This window comes from Pempheris klunzingeri, chromosome 8 (assembly GCF_042242105.1).
Source record: "Pempheris klunzingeri isolate RE-2024b chromosome 8, fPemKlu1.hap1, whole genome shotgun sequence".
Taxonomy (NCBI): domain Eukaryota; kingdom Metazoa; phylum Chordata; class Actinopteri; order Acropomatiformes; family Pempheridae; genus Pempheris; species Pempheris klunzingeri.
The window spans coordinates 16,105,785-16,128,029 of NC_092019.1; the positions used below are offsets into that span (position 1 = coordinate 16,105,785).

The 22,245-nt window shown below is 43.0% G+C and overlaps 1 protein-coding gene across 1 annotated transcript; it reads left to right on the plus strand.

Annotated features, from left to right (window-relative positions):
* The first annotated feature begins 3,748 nt into the window (after positions 1-3,748).
* Positions 3,749-21,185, plus strand: chrnb2 (cholinergic receptor, nicotinic, beta 2). The gene is made up of 6 exons (XM_070834930.1): positions 3,749-3,797; positions 13,111-13,256; positions 13,949-13,993; positions 15,657-15,766; positions 17,852-18,977; positions 21,033-21,185. The coding sequence occupies exons 2-6, from the start codon at positions 13,227-13,229 to the stop codon at positions 21,183-21,185; spliced, it is 1,464 nt and encodes a 487-aa protein (XP_070691031.1). The 5' UTR covers positions 3,749-3,797; positions 13,111-13,226.
* The last annotated feature ends 1,060 nt before the right edge of the window (positions 21,186-22,245 follow it).

A 22,245-nucleotide genomic window follows, 5' to 3' on the forward strand; every position in this document is an offset into this window, starting at 1 on the left:
CACATGCAACCGCAGGCATGCACAGGCACTCACCTATTTGTAGTCAACAAATGCAGACAAACATCAGCACACACATGAGCACACATACAAAATGCATACATAAATAGCGTACACACAAATCGCATTTACTCACAACCCAAAAGGTGGTGCATTTAAATCCTCGCCAACACACACAAAATGCAGAGAAGCTCCGTCCTCACAACGATGCATGGAAGCGTGTGTTTGTGCTAAGATATGTCTTACCAGAAAACACCAGTGTATTGCTTTGCATGAGTATCTCTTAGTGTGTATGTGTGTGTGTGTGTGTGCGCGCGAGTGTGTGTGCAAGCGTGAGTGTGCCCATGTGTGCACCCATGTGTGACATTTATGCGTGCGTGCAGTCCTGTGTGTGTGTGAGAGAGAGATAGAGAGAGAGGGAGTCAGAATTTTTCTGTTCAGGGATTACCAGGTTGCCATGGTGATTAGTTAGAGTGAGGTAGGGCCATCTCTACGGGGAATGACGAGAGGGAGGAGAGAGGAAGAGAAAGAGGGAGGAGAGACAGGCTGCAATATAAAAAAGAGCTATGAATAACCGTGGCCATAGTGCCATAGTAGCAGTGTAGCTCCCCCACAGAATAGCCTTGGTTTGTGAATGGAGAGCAGCAACATGTAATGTCAGAGCACTGCCAGGAATTAGTGAGTAAAAACTATCAGCCCATGAAGCAGATTCTGTAGCGCCTTATTGATCGCCTGACACCTCCTTGAAAGGCCCAATCCAGAACAAATAAACGACTCGTTCAGACATCTCAGTAAGGCAGATGCTTACTTTTGCATAGGCCTGAGCTCAGGCTTTCCGGTTGAGGAGCCATCTATAATCTTGGCCATCCTGCTACCCAACGTGTCACAAATGGCAATGTTACACAACAACAGACACCACTAAGTATCACCCCTCCCTCCATCCGTGTGATCTGTTATGGTTAGTCCTCTATGCTCTCTTAATTAAATCACAAAGTAGGTCAAAATAAACAAGAGGGCCGGGATGCTTGACACATGATTCTTGCAGAGCTTGTTAGTCTATTTTTGGGAAAGTTGCATTCGGTAAAAACCAAGCATACAATCTTTTCTTTGGGTTTTCTTGGTCTTACACATCATCCCATACCATCCCTGAAAAGCGTGTATCTCCTTTTTATTTCTCGAGATAAACTAAATACAGGATTAAGTGGTTGTTTGTGAAACCACCAAACCACCAAATCATCCTTTCTCAAGCTAAATAAACTATTTAAAAAACAATAACATCCCAACGATCTGAAAACTGCATTATCACAGCTGAAAACCAGGAGATTTTTCAAAGACAGTGATGATATGCAAGATTTCTATCACCTGCGCTCTGAATGTGACATTATAATGTATCAATGATGGTGGAAGTATTCACATCCTTTTCTTGATTAATAGAAGTGATACAAAAAAAATAAAAGTGGTGCCTTCAAAATGATCGAAAAGTAGAATTATTATCAGCAAAATATGCTCACAATCAGTATCAACAGTTACTGTTTTATTCCAATATACATTCTATTAGTTCATCATTATCGTTATAGCATTAATGTGTGATGTTGCATCTGGTTAAGGCAGAGCTGATCTTAACTACTTTTTATCCCTTTGGATTGCTCAGTTTATAACAGTACAATCGGATTGGCCACATGGTTTGTATGTTAGATCTTCATCTGCAAAGTAACCACAAATTATTATTACATTATTAATCATTATTTGCCTCTAAAAATCTAGTAAAGAAGTATAAATATTCATTAAGTACAAGTACCTCAAAATTGGACTTCAGTTCTGTACTTGTATACTTTGTCTTACACTATTAATCAGCCTGTGATTCATAGATCAGATTTTCACGCTGTTAATCAAAGTGTTGCCCAGATGTGACAGAACCACAGGAAGTAACTGCAGCCACCAGAAGACAGAATGACAGCAAGAGAGGAAGGGACAGAGGAAAGAAGAGAGAGGGAGAGCGTGAGGGGGTGTTAGGGGAAGACAAGCACTTGTGGGGGTCCCAGCTTTTAAATAATTCACAGAGAGACTCACAGCACTCAGTGCAGAGGAGGAGCACTGTCAGGTCAGCTCATTCACTGCAGAGGAGAGGTAGAAAGGACTGTACGGAGAGAGGAAGAGAGGAAGAGTGTATAAAGATAGCATGAGAGAGCAAGACATTACAGTGGAAGAGTTTGCCTGTGTGTGCATGCGTGTGTACATTGTGTGAGTGTGTGTGTGAGTGTGCTGTGTGCCAGCTGCGCATGTGTATTCTTTGTGTGTACCGGTGATGAAAATAGACAAAATGAAGGAGAAACAGGTCGTTTCCTCCTGGAGCTTTCTGGTTTCTCTTAGTCACCACGGCAACCACCTCCTCCCTCCATCCTGCACTCCTGTTTACTTAGTTTAGTCTTCCCCCATCCATCCCTCCCTCCCTGCCTCCTACGCTCATTTGATTCCCCTCCTCTCCCTCCCCCTTGCTTTTTGAGTCCTGTACCCCTTCATTTCATTTGCTGCATTCCCTCATCACCCAAATCAGTTGTTATGTTTCTCGTATCATCAGGCACCCGACTCTAATCATGACCCGCAGTAAGGATGTTGCGATGTCCAGAGTGGGCAGCAAGCTTCTATATGTTGAACCCCATCTACCTGGCTAATCCTCCTTCTTCACCCCCCCCACCTACCTGCTCTCTCCTCCCTCTCCATCTTCCTAACCGGCTCCTGACCATGTAGATGGGGGACTGGACGTAACACTCCAGTGGCCTAGAGAGGGAGAGAAACAGACATTTACATTTATTGAAAGATAAGTGACGGTAAGGGGAAGATACAAAGGAGAAGAGATCACATAAGAGAAGGCATGACATGCACCTCCAGTTTTTAGAATCCAGGATTATTCTCAGAATAAAGACCACACGCAGCGCGGGAAAGAAAGATGCTGTGAGGTTATTTCAATGTGCAAAGAAAGAGGTGTGTGAGACTTCTACACACACATGGCTACAAAGTTTTCCAAATCCTGATTTTTTAAATTATATTTTCTAATATTCTTTTTATTATATTTATAGCCTATACTATATTGAGGCTGCTTGATGAAAGATACATTTTAGAAGATATAAAATACCACAACTGCTGCCACAACTATTTGTCCTGAGGCTAATATGGAAGAAAGAGCAGATAGAGATGAAAGATGTCATTAAGTTTGACAAGGTCGCCATAACGTCACTATCAGTTCCACAAACACCCTGTGCGCGCCTAAGAGCTCTGAATATTACATGGTGACGTGTGACTTTGTGCGGGGAAGACACTGGCATCGGTAGCTGAGCCGTGGAGCCTCTGAGGTATGCCACATCCTCCCCTCCCCGCCTCCTCCCCCCTGAACTGCTCCGCCGCGCGTACCCCCCCCCCCCCCCCCCCCCCCCCCCCGCCCCTCCTCCGCCTCTCCTGCGCGTCGCATCGCTGAGCGGTGTGTTCAGCACGGACAGCCTGCACCGCACGAACCAGCGCAGAGCTCACCTGGCCCCGCCGAGATATCTCCATTTCATCCGTTTTCGGGCGAGGAAAGAAGGAGAAGAAGTGGACCGACGGAGAGCCCTGGCGTCACCATGCCAGGTAGAGACTGAAGGCAGGTTTGGGTCGTGAGGAGGAGGGGAGGAACACTGCGGGTGTGCTTGGGGTGGCCTCTCCATCGCGCTGAACACCTTTCGAGCTCGGAGCGCACTCGGACTCACGGACCATAATGGACGGCTGGCCGCCGCTGCTGCTGTTGGCTCTCCTCGCCATTGCGGGAGGTGAGTAACTTGTCCGTCTCATGGCTCCATCGACGCGCGTTTTGTGAGCATCGCCACCTTTTGTAGGGCCAAAAGCACCGCGCGTTCGTGCATTCAGGGAATCTGGATCCTCAAAGTGACGAGGGAGTGAGTGTGAAAACAAAAAGGAGTGGTTGGATGCTGAGGAGAGGCAGAGGTGGACAAAATGACTCTTTCATTGCTGTGTCACCATCTTTCTCACAGCAGCAGCGAGCGCGACGGAATGATGTAGTGGAGAAATATTGCCCACACCATATATATTACATGCGCACAATGTAGGAACACTGGCAAATGCAATAGCTATCAAAAACCTAAGCAGAAACATTTATTTGAATGCAGGGTACCTGGTGCACTCAACGTGGAGCTTTTGGAGACATCACTTTAAAGTAAAGTAACACCATGTGGTATTGTATCACAATTATATAATTATATGGACTCATGGGTGAGCTCACTGCTGTATTGTTTTTTGTGTTTTTTTTGAGGTAAAGCACATTTTGACAATGACTTGAATAGAATATGGCATATATTAAACACGTTTGCAGCATTTAAAAGCATTTAAATGTGGCCCACACGTTGCTTTTGCTGCTAACTGGTTGAATATGACTTAACTGCATGACATAACACACGCAGCAGGTATAGAGGTCTCTCTCAATTAGCATGCAATCTATAAAACATTAACCTTCCAAAAACTCTGAGCATCAGTTATCCCTTTCTCTCTAAGAGAGAGAAAGAAATTATGTTATTTATCACCCACCCTCCTCTCTCTCTCTCTCTCTCTCTCTCCCCCCTCTCTCTCTTATTAACACTGAGGTCTTGTATTGAGTGGGCAGGTTAATGAGAGGCACCCTGAGCTAAAACAACTTCTACATCCTGTCATCAAAGGACAAATGATGTGTCATCCAGCAGTACGGGAAAAGCCTTCTGTGTCTGTGTAACAGCTCAGACAAATGAATGCTCTTTTTGTCTCTATGAAGGGCATGCATTGAGCAGATGAACCTTATGTGCTGCTCTGTGGCTGCAGTGAATGTGGAGCAAATGAGGTATGTGTTAAGTGTAAAGCTATTAGGGTGTTTGGACATGTTTTACCTTCGTAAATTGGCTGTAATTTGGTGTTAATTTCTGCTCAGCGAGAGTTCGCCCCAAGTAGAGCGGAAAACACATCAGTTGATTGGTTGAATTACGGCAGAAAATTTTCAGCCAATCCATAGTAGTGACAGAGTAGAGGCCAGCTCAGTGCCTCCGAGCTAAAAGGCTGTTTGTCACTGCCTGTGTAGCAGCACACATAACCACACACCCCAACACACCTCCATCCGCTCACACACACATGCCTGGCCATCTGCCTTGCATTAACTGTTCATCATCACCCATGGTGACAACATGCTCCTGCTTTTACTCGGGCCACACATAAACCCTCAGTCTTTCTGTCACAAACACGCACGCGGGCTGAAAGAGAAAAGAGAGCTTTACACCACGCAGTTCATCACAATACATCCAGAAGCAATCACAAAGACATACAGTAACAGATCAAAAGCTTTGACCTCCATTAAGCTGACATCCATCACTTCAAGCACCAGCTCCACACACACACACACACACACACGCACACACACACAGAAAAGCAAACACATGTAATATTCTAATAGTAGGACTATGTTTGCGTTAGAATGACAACTTTTAATCATATTGCACTTTGACAAAGTGTTTGAAAGAGCATTGTGATGTGCATATAGATGTAAGGGGTGATATTATTTCAGTCACCATCTTCAGATCTTCGAGGCACTGACATGGACACAGACACTCAGCAAACGCACATGTTTTAACAGTTGGTGAAAGTTAATGTTTGATTTAGTTAATACTGCAAAGTGCAAAAACAGTAATACAAAGTGTAAAGACATAAAGCAGATGAAATATATAGAAAATATCAAAATGTATATAGTTTAAGAGGCTGAGGTCTCTCTGTATCACATTACAAACGAAACAAAATAAAATAATGTGAGCAAAAATAAAACAAACTAAGAAACTGACAGAAAACCACACATAGAAGTAACTAATAGAATAGCTAATGTGACAAGATTGTGTCCTGTTGTTCTAAATTTAGTGCATAATATTTGGCTCCCCTAAGCAATCAGTTTGCTTGGTTGATCATTCCTCAGTTCAAACAGAGGTATGTGCACTAAAAGAGAAAATGCGACCAACATGAAATATCACTTTAAGGAGCTTCATAAGCAGTGGAGTACTAATGAGTCATCTTGCCTTAAAGGAGAAAATCTGATTAGCATCATCCTCAGAGACTATAAACTCAATCCATACTCAAACACACGCAAACACATGTTTGAAGAAATGCTCACAATGGTGCTTGTGCATTTTAGATATTCCCCACAAAGCAGCAACACCAACACATAATTGTAAAATGTGTTCTTAGAAAAGACATTCATACACATTACACACACACACATACACATGTCTGAGCAAATACTGGTAGTGATCGACTTGTAGGGAGAAGACGTCATAACTTTACACCTCCAGACATACAACCATACTTTCTTACATAAGCCTTTAACATGCGCAGATACACAAACATGCACAAAAGCAGTCTCACAGTCAGTGGCTGTGCAAGGACGCTCAAGGACATTTCACCACCTGTCTTAGACACTGCCGTGAGGATGTGGCCATCCTGTTGTGTGAGGAGGATGTCTCTTGTCATTTCCCCTGCAGGCCATGCATAATAAACAGGTCTGTGGTGCTGAGTTGACCTGATGCAGGGGTTACTGGATATGGAGCACGGTGTGCGACAGTCTCAGCGGCCAAGGACGCAAAGTGTTCTTGGATTAGTTTTACAGCAACACTTTTATCAGCTGCGTCTTAAAACAGATGTGATTGATCCACGTCCAAGTCATCCTCTTTGCATGAGTGACTGTGTGAGTGTATGCATGCGCCATAATCTTTGTCCTCTGCTCTAAGTGCTACAGTCTAGAAAGTTCTGCTCAGTCAGTTTAGCCTGTCATCACTTTTCTGCTGCACTGTTCCAGCCCACTGATCTCTGCAGCATCTCAACCTGCACATTACAACAGCCCTCCCATTGTCTTTCTCTCTCTCTCTCTCTCTCTCTCTCTCTCTCTGTGTGTGTGTGTGTGTGTGTCTGTCACTTTCTGTCTTTATCTCGCTCTCTCATTCTCTCTGTCTCTATCTCTTTGGACTGGCTCCCAATACACAGCAGCAACAGGATCAGATCGGCAGATAGGGCTGCATCTGTGATTAGAAATGCAGCAGTCACACAACAGAGGCCGGCGTTTGCATGTGAGAACGTGTGTGATTCCGTGTGTAAAACTGTGTGCTCTCGTGTGATTTGTGCAAGCTTGTATGTGTGTGTGTGTGTGTGTGTGTGTGTGTGCGCGCGTGAGAGGCAGTGTGTTTGTGTGAATGAATGTGCAGCAGCAGTAGTAGCAGTGGACAGCAGTGTGTGGCCCAGGAGATTAGAGGGAAGCAGAGGGAGAGCACAGAGGTTTAATAGAAACTTAAGCGGTGGAGAAGAAGAGGCAGATAAGAGACATTTGGAAAGTTAAGAGTTTTAATTTTGACTTTGTCTAAGAATACTTAAAAAAAGAAAAAAGGTTGACTTGCTTTAACTTGATTTCCTCTGATGCAGCTGCACTGTAGGTTGAAGTGTGCTCAAGATAATGCAAACCATCCCCTGGTGATAACATGTATGAAAGATAAAACAGTTTTGTTGTAGCTGTAGAAAGGACCTTGCATCTAAAAGCACACTGGCCTTGAAAAATAGTACAAAACAAGAGAAAAATATGCTTATTAACAGAAAGAAATGCTTGTGCAGAGCGCGAAAAAATATGTTTGTGATGATTCTGATCAGGACTTCTGCAAGATAAGAAACAAGCCCGAGTGCGATCTAGATACATGTATTTCTGTCAGACAGGCAGCCTCCTATCTCTTCATGTGCACATTTTATTCTCAGGCAGCACGACCTGGTGATAACACCACCTCAGGATTTATGAGTATCAAAATAATAGCTCAAATAATAGCTGTTATGAGAGGCATTATGCACTTCAGATGATGTATTTTATTGCAATCCATGAAATACGCACCACTATAGATAGAAAGCCATACCGTCTTTCATCCAACAGCAGAGCTACTTAGGCTGAAAATAATATAAATAAAGCAGATTTTATATCCCCAATACGAGCATCTCTGGACATTTTAAATCATAGCTTTTCAACTCTTGCTGTTTGGCTATACCTTAGAAATAGAAAAATATTCAAACCTGAGATGCCTTTTTTGACTGCAGTTACATTAAATTCATATATTTTACCATCATTAGAAACTGAGACTAGAAATAACAATGTACAATAGCACATTTTTATTTTAGTGGTTTCAGTGCTTCAATGATTGGCCCACTGTGCATTTGTGATAACTGGCCTGACACCTATAAACTACGATGACTGCTTACAAGACGGCTTACAAGGCTCCTCAGTGAACTTAAGCTTAAGTTACTGCAGTGATCCACAGGCCGCTGTCCTTTTCACTCAGAACTGTTATTTGATTGGTTGATCTTTTATCATTTTTCCTGTTTATATTTCAACATTTATCAGGACTGGAACTAATGATTATTTTTTACTGTAGATTAGTCAGCAGTTATTTGAATTAATAACGATAATTAATTGGTTGGTCTATGAAAAAATAGCATAACATGGCCGTCACAAATCCCCAGACCCTGAAGTGGTCTTCTGATGCCTCTTACACATATTATAGATATTTCAGTGTTTTGATCTCATCAACTTTTCACCTTGTTTCTTTGTGTTCTGTTCTTGAATTAAGTACCTTATGCACCTAGATGCATATATAGATTTTGTTAGTGGCATTGTTTAAAAAGTATGTTTCCTCGTCATTATTAGTTATTAAAACAGCAAATTTGACCAGCCAAACTTCTCCTGACTGTTGCGTTTGTTGAATTTGGCAACAATGAAGCCTCCGCCCTCAGTTAGTCCACAGTGAGATAGCTTGGTCTTTGAAGTGCTGTGATATTGCGGCTGGATGGAGGATCAATATTAATATCTCCATTCTATGGGCACTACAGAGCCAATTGGGTGTTGCCAGTAGATCAATGGATCTCTCCATTATTGATTTAAGAATATTTCAGCATAAAAGGTCCCAGCTGCAGCCAAAAAGCCTCTTTGGCAGAGCACAGAGAGAAGAGCAGAAAGCGACCCTGCTTTCCCTTGAACCTTTTCTCATTTGAGTGAGCTGTATAAATAGAGATCATCGCTGTAATAGTCTTAGCGGGATAATTCAATTTAGCTCTCGCTTCGCCCTCATTTTCTCCACATTTGTCTTTATAGCGCGTGTGGACTCTGGCCTCTAAGTAGCTTTGTAACCTGCGAGCAACAAATTCTGTTAAAGGTAATGACTGACAATTTTATTTGATCAAACACGTTACTGATGAAGTGATCTTACGAAAATCACAAGGAAGAAGACCTGCTCACTCGCTGAGGTTGGTCAGCATGAGATCAATGGCTATCTATAAGAAGGAAAGAGAAACAGATGTAGTTGTGAAGCAATCGAACACTGAACATAGCTACCATCTTGTCTGTTCCTGTGTTCTGTCACTGAGGTGTGTGTGTGTGTGTGTGTGTGTGTGTGTGTGTGGCTGTACATGTGTGCGTTTGCATGTGCATAGTGGTGTGTAACTTCCCTAGCTCTAAGGTCTAATGGGGAGCCCTGCTGAAATATTCATAGTGTCACATTAAGTTTGCAATATTTGCACTTGAAAACAACCAGAATACAACCTGAGCTACCAGCAACATTACAACCACTCAGCTCGGCCTTTAGCATGACAGAGTGTCGTATGTAGAGACAGAGAGAGGGAGAGATCAGTCTTTGTTTAGAACCATTAGTAAGTGCTGAAGATGAGCAGCCGGGCAAACATGTTTGCACAGGGATCAGGCTGGAGCGTGTGGATATTTTTTGCAGTCTTGAGATAAAAACAGAAAGGACTACGGCTTTCTGTTTTGGTCTCTAATTTGTCTCAGTGCCGTAAAATATTAGTCTAGACTTTCATCCTGAGCTCAGGCATGCAAACATTTTAGTAAAACTAAAAATAGGCAGAAAATACAAAGAGTGGATGTGTTAGCCAAGACTGCCCAGTCCTCTAAATGTATTATTTTATTTTCATAATAGGAATGGGATTTTTTAATCTGCACCTCGATTTGGATTTGCATCAACGTACATATGGTGGGATACATGTGCCAGACCTTTTTTATAATTAGGCTAGGTACAGTCATTAATGTGAAAATACAGCCCATGTCACAATGTTAAGATCCTGTAAAAAAAAACATATATGTAACTGTTGTCAAACTTAATAAAAACTGAAGTGCTTCTTCAAATTTTGAATATCAATATGCATATATATATATATATATATGGAAAGAAAGAAACAGGCTAAGCGGGCAGGCTGACAGAGATGAAGTTGTGTAATAGTGTAACAAAACTCCTTTTGCGGTGAATTTTTTCAGGTGAATCAGTTCAGCCTTGGACTGCTTATAAAGTTGTTCTTAGTCATCTTAAGTGGTCTTACACTGAGGAGCTTTTCAGTTCTGTTTTTATAAAAAAAAACGCCTTATAATTGCTTCTTATTCAACTACTCATAAGCCATGATGTTGAAGATGACGCGAATCAGCTCTCGCCTCATATGTTGTGAGGTTTAATTGAGGTGCACAGGTCGGTTTGGTGAACTTTATGGCAAAGACCTTGCATTCTTTGAAAAGATCTTCTTTTCATAGTTTCAAGTGCACAGGTGCTTCAGAAAGCTTGATATAAATATAATGTAACATATGAAGCAAATCTAATTTGACTCTCTTCTCACAAACCATGTTTACAAAGAAGAAACCTGAATGTCATTTTGACGACGTTTAAGCTGTTATCTAGTTAGATTTAGCACTAAACTTGCATTTACACTATGAGCATGGCTGATGGAAATGTAGACCTTTTTCTGCTTCATCATTGTTTAAGTGAAATGTATTAGCTTTCTGTCTCATTCGACAGTGTTATTGCCTTGTGCTTCAGGGGATAATATACATTACTCATATGGATCAGACACAGACAGTAATGCTTATTTCCCTCATGAATATGTGCACAGAAAAAGACACACACTCATATACACATAAAAAAACTAACTGATCCTTGTGCACAATAAACAACTGTGTGCTACTTGCATGTGCTGACAGGATGTGTATTGATGATGTCGGATTAGCGAGGGAAGGGGCAATAGATGGACAGTGGCTGTCAGCGACAAGAAGATGGAGATAACAGGAAGGAGAGAGCAATGGAGATAGTCAGGGGAGTGAGGAAAAAATATGGACCGGCTCGAATGATGGAAAGACGGAGGAAGCGTAAAAGTAAATGAAACGAAAGAGACGGGACGCGGGCAGGAGCAGGAGATTAAAAAAAAGGGGGAGCAAGGAATTGCGTGTGTAGTTTACGGAGAATGAATAGAGTCCTCATTGATCCGGAGACAGAGGCTATCATTCCTGTTCAGTGAGCACAGCAGCTACAGGGTGAGAGGGAGGGGAGGAGGAAGGTGGAGATCTAGAGGGAAATTGACTGCCAGTGTCACAGAGGAGTCCACAAACATACACTTTCACAACAGGAAAAGTAACAACAGTTGAGCACATTTAGCTTATTTCTAGCTTTTTAATTTCCATTTCCATATTTTTACATCACTAATTCAACATATCCCAACGTTTTTGCTCATCTCAAATGTACCTGTTCGTTCGTTTGATTGCATTTACCTTTATGTATCTGTTTAAATCAGTTCTTTCTCTTTGTCTTTTGTAGCTTATTCATTTGATTTGTCAGTACAGTTGATAGGGCTGTAACTAATGACATTGTTGATTAACCAGATGATTATGCTATAAATCAGTTAATCATTTGGTCTAAGAAACATTCATCAGAAAGCCTAAGATGATGTCTTTAAATTGCCGACCGACAGATCAAACGTCAGATATATTCAGGTTACAGTGAGTGATTATTTGGCATTTTTGCTTGATAAATTACTCGACTTTCTATTGATCGGCACAAAGTCATATTAAAGAGGATGATAAAGGTGTAGGAGAAGTGGTCTGGGATTTATTTGGATCTGTTTTTCATTGTATGTTATTTTGATTGTTCTCATTTTCCATTTCTATTCTGTTGTATTGTTTGTTAAAATCTAAACCTTGTGTATGAGGGACCCCTTGAAAAGGCAAGTGGTTTATCCATGATTCTTAAAAAGATTAAAAAAATTAAACATTAATTACCGGCATCAGCTTTTACGTGTTTATTTTCATACACTGTTAATGGCCTCTAAAATAGCAGGTTTAAGTACGACAACATTGGAACCAGGTTAACGGTAAGCAGCCTGTGTTTATCTTCAGAGGGAACGTGTGAGGGAATTGTGAGAGGGAAAAGATGCAGCACAGGAGCGAGCAGATGCCAGAGCGGCAGCGAGTGAATGGCAGGAGAGAGAGGAAGGAAGAAGGGAGTGCAGAACAGTTGTTTTTCTTTATGCACGGTGTCTCTCAGTAAAACGCCTCCCCTCCTGTGTGTGGTGTTGTGACAGCTCTGCCCAAACTGGACCACTCACACTGATATATGACTACAGTCTGCTACAGATGGAGGGATGGCAGACAGGAGGGACAAGGGGGAAAGACAGGCGAGGGGAAATGAGAGATGGAGTGAAAATAACCCAAAGCTACAAAAGACTGGCAGTTGGGGAGAAGTGCAACACGGCAGAGGAGAATGGATAGAGACAGAACAGAGGCACGAATAGAGCGATAGAGACAGAAAGGATAGCTATAGAGACATTCAGACTGGTTGACTCATTCTTATGATGTCAGATCTTGTAAGAAGTGTGTATCAAGCTGTGCTGATGTGCTCCAGCCGGCAGTGATGAGTAAGACGTGGTTCAAAGGCTTTGCATTCTCAATACACATGGATAGCCAGCTTTCAACGCTAGCTGTGAGCGCAGTGTCCAAACAGGGGCTCTCAACAGCACCACTGATTTACTGCTTTTGTATGATTACACTATATATATATATATATATATATATATATATATATATATATATATATATATATATATATACACACACACACACACACACACACATATATATATATATATATATAGATAGATATGTTATGACAAAATTTTCTTTAGAAATGCCAAAAGAAACACAGATGGCTACAACAATTACTGCTCATGATAGAGGCAGATGATGATGAGGATAATGTGTTCTCATTACAGGCAGCCTCGGGGCAGACACAGAGGAGCGGTTGGTGGAGCATCTCCTAAACCCAGCCCACTACAACAAACTGATCCGTCCCGCGACTAATGGCTCCGAGCTGGTTACTGTGCAGCTGATGGTGTCGTTGGCCCAGCTCATCAGCGTGGTGAGTGTGCACACGCCTGGGCTTGAATCTGTGTGCACCTTTCATAGCATGAGAATGATCTCATATGATGTTGATAATTTAATTTTGCTCACACACAAAAAAAGACTAATGGGAATAATTAAATGTAGAAGGTATTTGTAAGGTGCAAAAACTGCACTAATGCTGACAAATGCTGTTCCTGCTCGGGACTTCACAAATCATTTCTTGAGTCTGCAAAAATGATTTATATTCAGGGCTCGTGATTAAGGCTGAACATTAAGTTGTCTAATGGTATAAATCCCAGGAAACTTCAAGTCAGTCTGATAATTATTTGGTCCACGGCCCGAGGCTGGATCTGTTTCATGAAAATCTATTTAGAGCGTTTTGAGAATATCTTCATAAACAGACAAACAAGCAGTGATGGAAGACGTATAAAGATCTTGTTCCTAAGTAAAAGTAGCGATACCACAATTTAAAAATAGTCTGTCATAGTATTATACATATTGCAAAGTATAGGATACAGTGTTTTGTAAGCTTTATTCAGCCTATGGGGCGAAAAGTCAGGATATCACGGTTTTGCTGCATCAATTTTATGCCATTTTTTAACAAAATCTGTAATCTACACCCTTCATCTTATTGGAAGTGCTGTAATGAAGCACAGAGGTACCCCTTTAATCGTAGTGTCTAATGTATATGTCTTCTTTTTCCTGCAGCATGAAAGAGAGCAGGTGATGACCACCAATGTCTGGCTAACACAGGTGAGACTTCCCAGTCTTCCTCTCTTCTTACTGTGCTAACATAGTAAAGTTCTGCCACACAGACAAAAAGAACTTCAGACAGAAAGACTATTAAAATATATTTAGACTGAACAATAATTTTACTTTAGATTTCCCAGTTTTTTACTGCCAGGATGGTATAAAAAATGGACACACTGATATACTACATTATACAGAACATGCTGATGTATGTTATATAATCATGGGCCACAGTCTTATTACACCAGCAGAATATAGCATATGGAAGATTCATCCCTGTGTTCTCTGTGTTTCGCTGGTTGTGGCTCCACTCACGTGGAACAGCAGCTCTGAGAGCTGACGTGACTGGTGAAGTGTCAGACAGTGAGAGAGACATCAAACAATGCGCGTCCTCGAAAACCCAAAATCTGACAGGAGAAATATGAGACATGAGTTAAAATTCATGAGCTGGAAACACAGATTTTTTTCAAGCACAAACACTGAGAACGGATGTTACCTAAAGCACACATCGGACAAATGCTGAACCCCTTTTACTGAGTTGTTGAATTGTTTGTAATTTTGCGACCTACCATAACCTCACCCTGTGAAACCTGTGAATAATGTGACGCTGACTGAGCTGTGACCCCCTTTTACATGGCTGGCTCTTTGTATGCTTACAGCTGAGGCCTATAACATGGTAGAGCATGTAGGTGTACACGTTTACACACACTGGGTATACAAATGCATCCACCCACACACATCATCAACATATGTGCTTGCTTTTGAGGGCAGGTGTTAGAACAAATTACTGAGACATATGTTTAATTCAGATGTGAGTTTAAATCTATATGAAACAGATGACAGTTCTCTAAACAGCTTTCTGCGTATAATGTCACCATCATGGATGCTGCGTTTTTTTGATTAGATTGGCTATAGCTTAATGCTTTTTCTGACTTCTGTCCACACACACACACGCACATGCACATGCACATGTACTTGCACCTGAGCAAGTTAGGATTTATGACATGTAATGGAGCGTAGAACGACCATCAGTGCTCTATGGATCCCTCGCAATCCTCGGTGAGCAGGGGGAGCCAAGGACAGCTGTCCTGAGCCAAGACAAACTGTAATGACCATAATGCATCACAGTTACTGCAGACGACCTAGCATGGGCATTAAGGCTCCAACATGGCCATAACACAGAGGAGCCAGACAGGGCTGCTGTCCCAGGGCACAGAGGCTTCATTGTGGTCCCGTCAATGATTGACCCGCAACGTATAGAACAAGATAATGCTGTCTTTTACAAAAGGTTACACAGAGGACATGAAGGACATGGACACACACACACACAGAGGAGCCACCTCACTATAGATGCTATTTTAATCATACTGATTGGTTTGTGGCTGGGTGTGTTTAAAAGACCATTCAGGGTCAGGGATGACATGAGTGCTTCACTCTCTCTTTGGATTAGTTAAATGTATGATGTAAGCATAGAAGGACAGACAGCACAGGATGTCCTCCAGGCGTATGTGGCTTGTGATGTGTCATATTGACCACCGATTGACCGACGGAATGACACAAAGACGGACAGACAGATTTTCTCCTCTCTGCTCCGCTCAAGACGTCTTCTTGCTGCTGTGTGATTGGCGGCTGAGTGACTAAGCATTTTGTTTTTATTGGCCCTCAGGAGTGGCAGGACTATCGTCTGACTTGGGTCCCTGAGGAGTTTGATGGAATGATGAAGGTCAGGCTGCCCTCAAAACACATCTGGCTGCCTGACGTGGTGCTCTACAACAAGTGAGTCACTCACTCACCCTCCTGTCCTCACCTCAGAAGGCTCTCATGGACGCATGCATACTCATAAATATGCAATAACATACATTTCTCATGTTAAACTAATAATGTTTTAAAACAAACTCCCAGGTGAGTTAATGCAGCTGCCACCAATGTAAGTCACTTTGAATAAGAACATAAGTTCAATGCGCAGAAGGTTTACTGTGTAATACATGCAGGCCCACCACACATGACTGCAGATGCCCATTGTAATCTGCTCATATCACTCATGCTACATTACTGTAAAAAAAAAGTGCCTCCAAGTCTCATGAGACACTTCAAAGATGGAGTCATCTGCACAACACACCAGAAAGATGAAAACATGAAAACATGTACAGTGCGTGTATGGAAATATATAATATATATAATATAATAGCACTTGCACGCATTTGCACACATCCAAACACAAACTTCTCTTCTTTCATTCTCGGCAGATTAAATTGTTTGATGCACGTGTGTTCTGCATGCCTGGATGCTTGGTAAATAAATGTTTTTGCATTTTGATTTAGAGTCTGTGTCCAGGATCATACCATGCTGTTAAAGTCTTATGTGACATCTACAATGTGCTGCTGTACGTTTGGATTTTGCTGCCTACAGGCCATGCCTACAGCGTAGACCAGGATGAATCTATAAAGGGACACCAGGGGCAAACATTTGCTGTTGAACCCTATTGACATCCACCCACAGTCCCGCCCTTTGTGCACTCTGTACTGTATGTACCTTGTTGCCATCAGGTGCAGCGCACACACAAGCTCAGAAACCAGCTACTATTCCAGTGCTGCAAATTACTTTGCAGTAATTTATTTAATCGCCAATTTACGTATACGAACATGCACCGTGGGACCACAATATAATCTATATAATCTAGTTTGAGTAAAGTCTCAAAACTGTATTTTGACACTGTTTTGACTGTTTGATTGATTGTACATTTTTGGTGCAAAGTCGTACAGTGGACAGTAAAATGAAGGCCTTTGGTTTTTAATCAGTACTTGAATGTAGGTCTTGGTGATATGGATAAAATAAGCTATATAGTAAATGTATGCCAGAATGGTAAAAAATAACATAATCCAACATCATGTTCAATGCAGTTAACTGTGTTCCACTTTAATGCATTATATAACTCAAAACTCTTCAAGTATAAAACAGAAACTTATCTCGTCAGCTTTTGATTAAAATGTGCGTGTCTGAGGAATGTTGCATAAAGCTTGTCTCAATGTAATGGAAACTAAGCGTCAGCCTACAGTATGCAAATCAGCTCGTCAGAGAACAGTGATCTGTCTAGCCTTCTCCTCTTTCCCTGCCTCCGTCCTTACTTTACTAAAGATTAAAAGATCCCTGACCCACCGAGCTCCGGATAAAATGATCCCGTTAATCCTGCGAACCCCAGGTCGACACGCTATCCTCCTAGTCGTCTTCATTGCTTCGCACTCCTTCCTGCCACTTAAACAGGAGGATTAGCCCTGCATGCAGCAGCACTATAGCTGCTCATTTTAAGTCTCCAAATAAAAACCAAATTTGCTTGAAAGTAGCTGTTAAAGTGTGCTGCAGCAGATGGGTCAAATAGTCAAAACTTGTGAATTGTCACACCTGACAGCATTAGCCATCATTAATTAGTTCACTTGCCAAAATCTTGAGCTAAATGGAAATTCAATCTACAGCCTTAACGCTGTCAGCTGATTGAAGTGTCTAATTCGAGCTGTTTAACTCGACCCAGTGTGACCTGTGAGCCGTATTTCCTGTCTAGACTGTGTGTTCTTCTGTTCCATGTGTTTGTTTAGGCAGGTGTGTGTGACCCTGCTGCCCTAAAACACTTCAAAGCCTCACCCCCATAACCTCCACATCCGCATGTGTGTTTGTATGCGTGTGTGTCCCAGAGCTGTTTAATGAACCCATATTGCATAATGAGATGCGTCATGTCCCTCTGTGGATGGCCTCTCATACAAAATTATATATTTTTTAATTAAATCATCACACAAGTTTCTCTTTATATCTGACTCTCCTTCTCTTTTTTGTGTTTCTCCTCTCCCTCTTTCTCACCCTGTCTCTCAGTGCTGATGGGGTGTACGAGGTGTCATTCTACTCTAATGCAGTAGTCTCCTACGATGGCAGTATCTTCTGGTTACCCCCGGCCATCTATAAGTCAGCCTGTAAGATCGAGGTCAAGCACTTCCCCTTTGACCAGCAGAACTGCACACTGCGTTTCCGCTCCTGGACTTATGACCGCACTGAGATCGATCTGGTGCTCCGTGCTGACGTGGCCAGCATGGATGACTTCACGCCCAGCGGGGAGTGGGACATCATTGCCCTCCCAGGCAGACGAAATGAGAACCCTGCTGACCCCACCTACGTGGACATCACGTATGACTTCATCATTCGCAGGAAGCCTCTTTTTTACACCATCAACCTCATCATCCCGTGCGTGCTCATCACCTCGCTGGCTATCCTGGTCTTCTACCTGCCCTCTGACTGTGGAGAGAAGATGACGCTCTGCATCTCCGTGCTGCTGGCTCTCACTGTGTTCCTGCTGCTGATCTCCAAGATCGTCCCACCCACTTCACTAGACGTCCCTCTCGTGGGGAAGTACCTGATGTTCACCATGGTCCTGGTCACGTTCTCTATCGTCACCAGTGTTTGTGTGCTCAACGTACACCACCGGTCACCCACCACACACACCATGCCTCCTTGGGTTAAACTGGTGTTCCTCAACAAGCTCCCTGCCCTGCTCTTCATGCGCCAGCCCAGGAACAGCTGCGAGCGTCAGCGGTTGCGCCAAAGAAGGAGGGCCCAGGAACAGAAGGAGGGTGGGCGCAGCGGGGAGGCAGGTGCCTTGATGGTGGGGCTTGGGCTGGGCAGTGGCGGTAACGGAGGGGGAACCTCCACAGGGGTGTTCAGCAAGGAGGACAGTGACCCTTGCACCTGCTATGTGAACCGGGCGTCTGTTAAACAGTTTGGAGGGGATCTGGGAGGTGCAGGCGGGGGATCCATGGATGGTCTGAACAGGGTGAGGGAGAGCCGGGAAGGCGGCTCTGGGAACCTGCCGCGGGGGAAGCAAGCAACAGGGGGTCCCGCTCTGACTCAGGCCCTGCTTGCTCAAGCCTGTCCGGGCTTTGAGGAGGCTGTGGAAGGAGTACGCTTCATCGCGAACCACATGAAGAGTGAGGATGATGATCAGAGTGTAAGTATTATATTATGTGTAAGATACCATTTACATCATTAAAGTAATAAATACTGGATTCTTAAATTCTTAATTGAAAATGAGAAAATATCAGGTGATATTTCTTTATACAAACAAAAACTATAAACATTTCATGATAAAGAGTCTGAGAATAGATACGGTACCATAGATAAAGTTTAAAAATCAGTCTTATCAGAGATGACAAGAGATGAGTAATAGCAAATGCCAGTTTACCAATAGTCTTTGATTAATGCTCAATTGGTTAATGGTGGTGCTGTGGTTAGCACTGTTGCCTCACAGCAAGAAGGTCCGGGGTTCGAATCCCAGTTTGGACCCGGGGTGTTTCTGTGTGGAGTTTGCATGTTCTCCCCATGCTAACGTGGGTTCTCTCCGGGTACTCCGGCTTCCTCCCACAATCCAAAGACATGCACATTAGGTTAATTGGTAACTCTAAAATTGCCGTAGGTGTGAGTGTGAGAGTGAAAGGTTGTCTGTCTGTCTCTGTCTCTGTATGTGGCCCTGCGATTGGCCCTGCGATTGGCTGGCGACCAGCCTCTCGCCCGAAGTCAGCTGGGATAGGCTCCAGCTCCCCCCGTGACCCTGACGGATAAGCGGTATAGAAAATGGATGGATGGATGGTTAAAGCTGCTCTATGGAATATCTTAATAGTAACAATGGAGAGTGCAATAGTACGTGCAATGTACATGTGTCATTTGTAGTCACAAACCCTCCGACAATAAAGTTCTCTACACTTCATGCCCAGCCCAGACAGTCACAGTTCCTGACTAGTGACTACCAAAACAGAGCTACAAGTTGAGTAAACATTGGATTTACATTCATCAGGTAGCCAGAGGCATGAATACTAATGTTGCTTTGTTACTGCCGGATATGTAAATACAACAACAACTGTTGGCTAACACGTTTGCCTCATCAACTGTAGAAGATGATAATATGAATGTTTGTTTACAGCTCTTTGCTCTGCGTCCACATGATCAAAAATCCATGAATGTGGGTTCAAATAGCTGAACACATAATGAAATTATATTTTCAACACAAAAATACAAAGACCAAGTAAGATTTAAAGTCTGATGACGCTGCCAATAAATCCTTTATTTCTGCAGTTTACTGCTCTTCATTCTCTAGCCAACGTACACTTCAGTGATAAGTGGATCAGCTGACAATACCAGCCTGCTAAAGTATCTCATTAGCTCTTCTGTATATTAAAATGAATTATTATCTTCTCTGTGTGTGGATAAAATCACAAGATAAATCACCCTATTGTATGTACATGTTGTTCCCATAAAAAGCTTCACGAGCAGCAGAGGTCTGTCCTCTCAGTGCCATATCAAGTTATAGTGACAATAGAGCGGTACAGCTTTGCCGTTTAGCTCTGCCATTTGAAACGCATGGGGGACTACACTAGAGCATAAGTAAAGGAGACAGATCTGGTGACGCAACCACAGCCCTCTGAATATTCAGCACAGACATAGCAGCATAGCAGCAGCATGACGTGTGCATGGAGAGGGAGCACAAGTGGAAAAGCGCTGGAATAGAGGAACCAAGACGGCAAAGTGAGGGTGGTACGTTGTATCGCTATTCCGCAAGGCATCTCGGACGTCTCTCCTGGAATTAAAGAAACTGACACAGGAATTAGTAATCCTCTGTAATTCTGTCCATCATCCACGTCGTTACCATCCTGACCGCTTTAAAATCCTCCCTCTCCTGCACCGTGTGTGGTATGCCCACTATCCCCCTCTTCCCCAAGTCATCATCACAGGGGTTACAGTGTCAGCACACCCTCTGTCTCGCTGCCCTCCATCACTCTCTCATCTCTTGCGTCCTTCTCCTCCTCCTTGACTCATGCCAGACCTCATCAGAGCTGTGTGGCAGCACGAGTCTCCGCTCCCATTAACCCTTGACCTCCATTAGCCCTCTGCATAGGGAGAGGCGCAGGGATGGATACAGAATGAGAGATTGTAATAGAGTGTGATTCTGCTCACTTTAATCTTTCTCCTCATCCCATCTCACACCCCTTTTGTCCCTCCCCATCCACAGGTGAGCGAGGACTGGAAGTACGTTGCCATGGTGATCGACCGCCTCTTCCTGTGGATCTTTGTGTTTGTGTGCGTGTTCGGCACAATGGGCATGTTCCTGCAGCCGCTCTTCCAGAATTACACAGTCAAGACCATCACCAGCCCGCCAGGCTGACCGCTCCCAGCCTACAAACACGCTGACGGACAGCTCCCCCGACCAATCAGCACAACAGGACAAAGGCCGGAGGTGGGGGGGCTGGTCTGGGTTTTATTGTGTCTATTGGACTGGAACCAGAACTGGAACTGAACAGCAATCACACCCATTACCTTTATAGTAACGTTTTTTGCAACGACAACAGTTTTTCTTGTGTGAAGAAAAAGGAAAACACCATCATACTCTTACCTGCGTTTTTTTGTCCAGATGTTTTATGGACTGACCTCCCCTTTCTGGTGGAAAGGTCCCTCCCTGCTCTCCTCTTAAGCCAGTCAGGGCATGAGGATGCTCTGATTTACTCCTTGTTGAACCAGCCAATTTTCTGCTTGACGCTAACTGCTTAGTTGACACATGACATGCCCGCCTTCAACTATGACATTGCTCATTCACAATATTGATTGATGTCAGTAGGAGCTAATCAGAAAGGGAGGGGAGGTTCATATCAAGGTTCTTATACATTTGTTTTATTTTTTCAGGAATCCACTATGTCAGTGAACTGATTCAGTATATTTTATCATAGCATAGCAGCTTACCACAGTATAGCATTAGGAATATATTATTAAGATTTCTCTATGTGTTAGCTCATGCAAGGGGTGTGTTGCTGATTGAGAGGCTACGGTGTGTTGTATGATTGTATAGATAAAACAAGAATGTGATATAAACTGTACTACACAGCCTGAGATGCGCACACAAACACAAAATGTGTACAAGCAACAGATTGTGATGGAAAATACGCGGAGGGGACTTGAATTACTGAAAGAGCCAGGTTGCATTATTAGATAGAAGGTCAAAGGGACAAAGTAATAGATTATGCATGGACAGTTTTTTGCTTAGAGAGTTGTGCACATTAAATAGAGAACAGAAGCAGCCTGCTGCGCCAGAGTTCGCAGCTGCAGTGAGATGAGTCTAGCTCCTGAGAAACCTCAGAATCTGAGCCAAGATGGTGGATAGGATCTCCTGTGTGATGGACAGTGGAACATGATTTCTCCCAGATGGAGTATTTAGATCTCAGTTGAGATGA